Source organism: Glycine max, chromosome 7 (assembly GCF_000004515.6).
Source record: "Glycine max cultivar Williams 82 chromosome 7, Glycine_max_v4.0, whole genome shotgun sequence".
Classification (NCBI taxonomy): Eukaryota; Viridiplantae; Streptophyta; class Magnoliopsida; order Fabales; family Fabaceae; genus Glycine; species Glycine max.
The window spans coordinates 38,359,046-38,367,822 of NC_038243.2; the positions used below are offsets into that span (position 1 = coordinate 38,359,046).

General features: G+C 27.0%; 1 protein-coding gene across 1 annotated transcript; it reads left to right on the forward strand.

Annotated features, from left to right (window-relative positions):
• Window positions 1-1,543: 1,543 nt before the first annotated feature.
• LOC100796786 (la-related protein 6C) lies at window positions 1,544-7,059 on the forward strand. The gene is made up of 10 exons (XM_041017367.1): window positions 1,544-1,971; window positions 2,794-2,875; window positions 2,971-3,065; window positions 3,141-3,212; window positions 3,331-3,410; window positions 3,517-3,595; window positions 3,698-3,745; window positions 4,045-4,113; window positions 4,218-4,349; window positions 6,542-7,059. The coding sequence occupies exons 1-10, from the start codon at window positions 1,666-1,668 to the stop codon at window positions 6,776-6,778; spliced, it is 1,200 nt and encodes a 399-aa protein (XP_040873301.1). The 5' UTR covers window positions 1,544-1,665; the 3' UTR covers window positions 6,779-7,059.
• The last annotated feature ends 1,718 nt before the right edge of the window (window positions 7,060-8,777 follow it).

Sequence of the window (8,777 nt, forward strand, 5' to 3'; positions counted from 1 at the left end):
ATCTTTGCATCTAATTTTTTGATTTCTTCTTAAAACTACTTTATATTGTAGTCCAAACTTCCCAGAAACTTATTGATTCCACCTTTCTATATCACATTTTAGCATTTTTAATTTTTCCTTTAGGATATATATATGCTGACCAACCCAGACATTTTTCATTTTGCCAAACTATCTTGAACTAATTTAGGGGAAGTTTTATTATGCGAATGGAGATCAACAATTATTGAATTTGATAGGTTTGAGTCCTCAATTTTGAGATTCCCTATTTAAGAATGATTGGATATTGGCTTGATATTTTTACTATTTAACTAAAGTTAAGTCTTGTGTTTCATTGGTGTTTGTTATAATAATAATAATAATAATAATAATAATAATAATAATAATAATTCAGAAACTAATAAAAACTATATATCTTCAACCCATAAAAGCGTAAAACTACTAGCTAGCACATATTGATTTTGTTTTTAGGTTTGACAAGACCAGTATCTAGTTTCTTGTTGTGCCTAGGAATAGCTTGTTTTAAAGAACATGGCAGAAACAACCATTCATTTTGTCCAAATTTTGATTACGAGTCTTTAAATATGATGTTCCATCTTAGAGTTAATTTGAGGTTCAAAATGATTGTGATTGTTTATTACAAAAGTGTAAATGAGTTGAGTTGTAAGTGAATTATTAGGCTCGATTTGTATATTAGTAATTATATTATTTTATGTTCAAGAAGGAAATTAGTTTTAATAAATTTGGGTCTAAAACTTTAAAAATGATGGTTATCTAAGAGCTGATTTAAGGTCCAAAATAATTGTTATTGTTTATCCCAGAAGTGTTAATGAGTTGAATTATTAGGCTCGATTTTCTCGTTCAAGCTCGTTATTTAATTAAATAAAAAAATTAATCTTTGAGTTGAGTTTAATTATTTAAATAAGTCAAGCTCAATCTTTACAAGTATGACAATAATTACTCATGAATATCTCTTTGACACACACCACACACTTATCATACAAAAATTAAAAATACACACACACACACATTTATATATATATATATATATATATTTATTTATTTATTTATTTATTTGTATTAAAACTCTTTTGTATAGTCTTTCCAATGAATTTTTTTTATAAAAATATTTTATTACCCATTCATATCATAACAAAGTTAAAATTACATATATATATATATATATATACTTTCTCCTTATATTTAAATTAAGATTTTAATTTTTATCTATTGTTTATGTATAAAGTTTACATATGATTGAACAATAGTGTAAAGTTATTTAAATTGTCAATACTACTCTTAAATAAAATTAAAATGACCGATAGTTAAATTGTATTATGGAGGCAGGTGTTGTTATTTAGAAATGAAATTACTTATGATTATTATATTTTAGTGGCAATAAGGATTGAAGCATTTGATTGGAAGAATGAGCATGGTTGGAGGGATTTGCAAAACAGAATAGCGTAGGGACAACTTTAGGAGCATAGTAACCTTAAAAGATTTAGTCAAAAAAGCCCACAAGTGGCGGTTGTGTGTGTGGAAGAAAGAGGTGCCCGTCTTTGAGCGCGAAATGTGGATTGAAAATCGAAACAAAGAAAAAAAGTAGTTATAGCTTGAGGGAATACAACACACATATACCATAATCACAGAGAGAGAACTCAAGAGAGAATGGCACAGGCCCAACCTGAAGAGAGGATCCATGAAAACCCAGAAAAAGAAACCCAAGAAACAGGGAACTCTAGCTTCAAATTTAATGCCCAAGCACCTGAATTTGTTCCAAGATCACAGATCCAGATGCCAGTTTCAGGTTATTTCTACCCTTACTTCCAAATTCTTGGTGGGTCTGGTGAGTCTGATTGGTTCTTTGTTGGGGACCAAGACCCTTCTTGTTTGATCCCCACTGCCAATGCTGCGCTACCCAATTCCTCCAAGAATATTCTTACCCCTGATCTTCAACAAAAAATCGTCAAACAGGTGTGCCCCGTCTTTTGCTTTCATTTTAATTCTAATCAAAATGCTTTTTTTTTTCTTTAACAATTTTGAATGGTCATTAATCACTTATGATTTTACATTAATTCAACATGGTAATTATCATTCTTTTAATAATGAATGTCAAACTCTAACCAAACTAAGGTAGGTCTAAGACTGTGAGGTTTGACTAATTTTTGTGTAATTAAGTATCAGGGAACGTCTGGTATGTATGAGAGAAGTTTTTGATTTTTCATGTTTGATATTTTTTTAAAAAATTCTTGGATAAATGAATATTTTTTAATCAGTTTGTGATGAAACTTTTTTTTATAAAGATAAGGTGACAATCTTCCTTTCTTGAATTTATTTTTTCTTTTATTATTATAAAAATATCATATTATTTTTTATTAAATTATATAATAGGGTAAATAATTAAAATAATTAATAAAATATACATTTTTCCTAGGTAACTTAAATTAATATTTTCAATGGTCGATCAAATAAATTCTATTCATTAAAAAAACCATAATTTTTAAGATTTATGATTCCTAGAAATGAAAAATTTCTTTCCAATTAGATGCCCCTTAGATTTAAAAGGATCCCATTGTCATCATCATATACAAAATAAATAAGGAATGTCATTAAAAAATGTGGATAATTTACATTGTGAAATTGTGAGTAAAATAAGATTTTGATTATAAGTGTCATTGCTTGAAACAAATTAATATTTAAATATTCAATAAAGGGATTTATTTAGTTTAATTCTTTGATGAATTGGTTATGGAGGTTTTCGTATGAATTTTGTTAAAGATGGTGTGAATGTAATAGGTGGAGTATCAGTTCAGTGACATGAGTTTGTTAGCAAACGAATCCTTCCATAAACAGATAAATAAAGATCCTGAAGGTTATGGTAAGGATTTTGGATTTCTCTTCAGTTTTCTCCCTCCCTTGCATTTAGGATTGAAATGGTATCATCTCATTGATGGACGTTGCTTTGGTTTACAGTTCCAATAACCGTAATTGCTTCTACTAAAAAGGTTAAATCTCTTGTTAGTAACATTAATATGCTTACTCAAGCCATCCGTTCATCTTCAAAACTTGTAAGTATTTTTGATACAATGAGGCATTACTTTTGTTCTTTTTCAGTTTGCTCTCTGACAATGCAATTTTTGAAGGTTTTGAGCGTTGATGGCAAAAAGGTTAAGCGCAAACATCCTTACACTGAAAGGGAAAAAGAGGACTTGCAGGTAAAGAGATTATATGGGTTTTTTTTTTTTTTTTTTTTTTTGTTTCTGTCCACATGGATAGTCTTAAAATTTGTTCTAATTGTTAGCATAATGCATGTGATTTTCTATTCTCTTGCAGTCTCGCACCGTTGTGGCAGAGAATTTACCTGACGATCATTCCCATCAGAATCTTCAAAAAATATTTGGTATGGTTGGGAGGTGAATTTCTTCTATCCGAAACCCTTTGTTTACTAATATGAACTTCACATTCTTTTGGTTCCTTACATTTTGGAAACATTTTAATTCATGGCTGGTCTGTGAACAGCGTGAAAACGATCAGAATATGCCATCCCCAAGAGCCTAATTCTTCTCGCCCAAAATCTGATTTCTTTGTCAGTAATAAGGTACAAAAAACAACATCATACCATGTTTCTATGTTGTATTAACAATTCAAATGATACTTACAAGAGTTTCTTACCCCATGTTACTTGGTTCTCTCAATCAAGCTCCATGCGCTTGTGGAGTATGAGACATCAGATATAGCTGAGAAAGCTGTGAGTCTATTCTTCAATAACTTGTAGCTTTTGAGATGTGCAATTGAATCAATTATCAGAGAGGACTGCTACAAACACACTCTTTATAACATACTCCTTCAAACGCTTTTTCTTTAATTAATTAAAATTTGTTGAAAACTATAAAATTAAGAAAAAAAATTGATAAATATGACATGGATTCCACAAAATTTCATCATTTTTTTAATAAATTTTGACCAGTGTGTAAAAAAAAGTGTGATAGAGGGTGTGTTCATAGCATTTTTCAGTATCATATTAATTAAGGTTTCTTACTTGATTAGGCTGAGAAGTTAAATGATGAAAGAAATTGGAGGAAAGGGATGCGTGTAAGGATGTTTGTTAGATGCTCGGTATGTACTTGTGTACCTGATATTAATATTAGTTTGTTATCTATTGTATCTCTTGAATTTCATAAACTTGTTTTTAATTGATTTTTTTTATGTAACTTGTGTAGCCAAAATCTGTTTTGAAGAGTAGAAAGTCAGAATTTGATGGATATCTAGATGATGACGAGATGCTAAATTCTGAATCTGTTGAGGATTCTTCTCCTTATCACTCAAACAATGCTGAATTGTTTGACACAAATGTAAGTTACATTGCATGTATATGCCAATTGCCAAATTGGGATGTGTTAGCCATTTCTTTCAAGTCTTCTAGTCAACCATATCTATTTTTTTTAACTGCTAGTCAACCATATCATATATCTCAACTAAGATATAAATTCATGGCATTCTTACAATTCATAGATGCATGAAAGTGAATTGTGCAAAACAAATTTCATGGAAACGTGGACTCTTTGTTCGGATGTTAAGCCCTTTTATTGGAAACACACTTATTTTCTTTGCATGCTTCCTACATTACAATAGATATCATCAATATATAAATTTCAAAGACATACCCTTTACAACTTTACCTCAGTGCAGTTTTTTTAAGTACTTTTGGTTTTATTTTTCAACTAAATGAGAATTTCACTTCAGTAGTCTGCATAAAAAATGTTTTATTAGACGTTAGCATAAAAACTCTAATTCGGATTTAAGAAAAATACCAAAAGTACTCAATGAATTGGATTCAAGTTTTATCCTTTAAAAAGGGATTGCATTGAGCATTGGTTTCTTTTCAAGCAACATGACAAATCTTGAAATGACCTTATATTTGATGCGTCCGGATCCTCTCCAGTAAATCCCTCTACAACATCTCTGCAGCGGCAACCTGAGTCGTTGGATTCATCTCTTGCAGCACTGATAATAGATGTTAGCAAAATCAAACAATTCCTTAACACAATTCATTTGCTTTACGTGTGATAGACAATGTCTCTCTTTCTTCCAATGATAATAATATAAAATTTATATTAATATATATAGGTATTAAATTTATTAATAATTAATTTTTAATTAATAATGTGTTTTTAATATACATGAGTTCTACAAAAAAAATCATACTTTTAAGTATTTAACAAATACATGTTTATGAGTTTTAATAAATATATTGTATTTGTTAATATAATAAAAGTTAATTATATATTATATTTAATGAATAAAATAATTAAAATTATATAAGGAAAAATCCCTTATTTTTTTAAGCATGAATAGAAATTAGAAATTTTTAATAAATTAATTTTTAATCACCTAATTATTTATTAGTTTCAATTTTTTTCCTTATTTCTTAAGATGTGTTCAATTTAGTCTCCTTTTAAAATTTAAAATATTTTGGAATTGATGGAAGGAAAGTGAGACTAAATTAAACCTAATAAATAAAGTAATAGACTACAATTTTTTTAATATATATATATATATATATAATATTTTAAATTTAACTATATATATATCATAAATCATTATTAATAAATACAAAAATTAATAGTAAATAAATAAAAATCTGTTTAGTTACGTATTTATATAAATACTATTTATTCTCAAGTCTACTTACTTTTTATAAAAAATTATTATTTTAAAATATTTTATGAATTAGAATAATTAAAAATAAGGAATTTTATGAATAATAATAATTAAAAAAATATTTTTAATTATATGAAACTTCTTTCGAAGACTTACATGAAAACTGGAAAAGTCAGAACATATATTAATTAACTATGTATTGAATTATTTTCTTAATTATATGAAATATGGTAAAATAATTTTAACTATTGTATTTATTAAATATAATATATAATTATGTTTTATAATTTATGAAATGTTTATTAAAATTCTTAAACAAAGTTTATATTTATTAAATGTGTAACTTTTTAATATGAACTTATTACTTATGTATATAAAAAACATATTACTATTAATTAAAAAGTAATTATTATTAAATTTAATACCTATATATATATATATATATATATATATATATACTAAAATATATAAAAAAAAATATTGTTATTATTTTATCAGCAGAATGTCTATCCACATTTATAGCTAGTCACCCCTGCACACGTAAAGCAAGTGAACTACGCAAAGAAATTGTTTTATTTTGTCAACATTTATTATCAACCACAAAATACATCCAACGGCCCAGAGTGCTGCTGCAAATGCTGGAGAGAGTTTTGCCGGAGAGGATCCAAATTCATGTTTGATAATTTTTTTATCTTAATGATCTGGTTCATCAGGAGAAAATTTTGATTAATCTAAAATTCGACTGAAAGATAAATAATTTTGATCAAGAATTATTTTGGTTTAAAATCAAACTCAAATAATATTTAATCTTAACTTTAATATATTAATTGTGTCTAATTATTTTTAGTTGAGTAATCTTGGTTATATTTGATGACTTTTGAAGGTTGATGAAAATTCTAAGAAAGGATGGGCTAGTAGAGGACGTGGAAAGGGAAGAGGGCGCACTCAAGGACGTGGCCTACTTGCTCCACCATCTCAATCAAGCAGCACTATCCTTTGCGATGCACACACTAAACCCAACACTAAGGGCCCAAAAATGCCTGATGGTACAAGAGGCTTCACCATGGGACGTGGTAAGCCCATTAGTCCTTCTTCTCAAGTCACTTCACCTAAAGAGTAATAATGGGTATTTCTCAAGTTTTTCCTTTGGCTACATACTGAACTTAATTAGGAGAATTCTTTGTATTTCTTCACCACAGTATTCAAAAGCATCAAAAGTGTTTTAGAAGACCCTATTATGTTGGCTACACGGGTAGTCCCAATTTTTTTTTAGATTTTACCAGTTTAGTAATAATTCATGATTTATAGTGTGATATGGTATGGCCATCCTAATGATAGTGGCCACAGATTCTAAATCTTGCTTTCAATTATTTATTGTACACTAAAATGTTTTTGAAATTGAATAAGAGACTTAGGAGTCAAATTCTCCCCTCCTTTTGTCTAACAGTTTTTTTCAACTCTCTTCAAGGTTAATATTTTTTTTAACTGCCTGTTAAATAAAAGGTACTTTCTATTTCTATTGCTTGGAATTTCCAAAATAATAGTTAAAGTGATATTGTGACAAAATTCAATCAAATTTATAAACTTTAAAATATGAATATTGAAACAAGAGTTTTTAAATTTGGAAGTATATCTACCTTTTTTTATATTTACCAAAAATTAATTATTTATTCCAAATATTTTGATTTTAGTTGTTTTAATTTAAATATGTTATGAATATTTGACTATTTAATAAGTTTTTGACTTATTAGAAACTAATTTAACGTTTTTTTTCAAATGAAAACAGTTTTGTTAGAGATGGTTATTCTACCGGTGTAGGTAAACTATTTTGTTAGATACTTTTATATGCTTCTGAAAAGTAGAGTTTCTTTCGTAAAAAAGAAGAGGTAGAGTTTCTGCTTTTTAATTATTTTTTGAATATTTGACATGATAATAGTTTTTTTTCACATGATATTATCATAGTAATTAATAAGTTATTTGTTATATTTTAATTTTGAACACATAATGCTTTAAGACATTAGTTGAATGAATATTGTATATGATTAAATATTTGTAGAATTAATGATTAATCAAAGAGAAATTTATCAACTCTAGGTAATGAGTTTGAGCTCTATGATTGAATCAAGACTTTTGGTCAGGGCAATTGAATAAAAGAATTTTTTAAGTCATTTATTGATTAAATATAATGTGTTAACTTATTAGCTATAATATAAAGTTAACCTTGAGTTGTAAATAATGGAAGAAAATGTTGCATTATTCTTCTATTGATTCTTGAAGGTAAAATATGTTACTTCATGACTATTCGGACATTAAGCAGTGTTGTTAGACGCCTAAATAGTAGATTTATTATGATTAGTTACGACTGGTTTAGTATTGAACCTACGAAATCACATACAAACACGAGTGTTCCAATCTTTGTAAAAGAAAATAATTTATTTGATAATTAAATTAAAAAATTTAATTTAATCAAATAAATATTTTAGTAGAATATTATTATATTCTTTGCTAGCCCAAAAATATAATTAATATAAACAAATATTACTATTTTATAAGTGTGAAAGTTGTTCATAAAATAAAATAAGAATAAGATTTTATTACTACATATCAAGATCAAATCGTGTAATTATGTGTAATTACTTATCATAATTAGTTATGTGATTAGTTGGGAATTATATTTGTTATAATAGGAAATTTCCTAAGATTAAAAGATATGAGATAAAATCTCTCCTTAAAAAGTCAAATCCATTATCTTTTTAACATTATAAATAGAGAGGAAAGTATACAAGAGACAAACTAAAAAAGTCAAGAAATATGAAAAGTAAAAAGAGTTTATTCTTAAGTTCCATTCATCAAAGAGTTGATAACTTAGTCTTAATATGGATACAACCTTCACACTATTAAAGGAAAAATTTTGTTACTTCAAGAACGTGCATCGGACCAGGGTAGACAAATATATTTTTTCTATTCATTATTGTTGTATATTTTAAATGTCAAATAGATTCTAATTATTCCTTAGAAAATCATTATATATCATTTAAGTTTCGTAATTAATGGCAAAATAATATGATGAAACAAAATATATTATAATTTTGTTTGTCGACGCTACTAATATCTGGTTG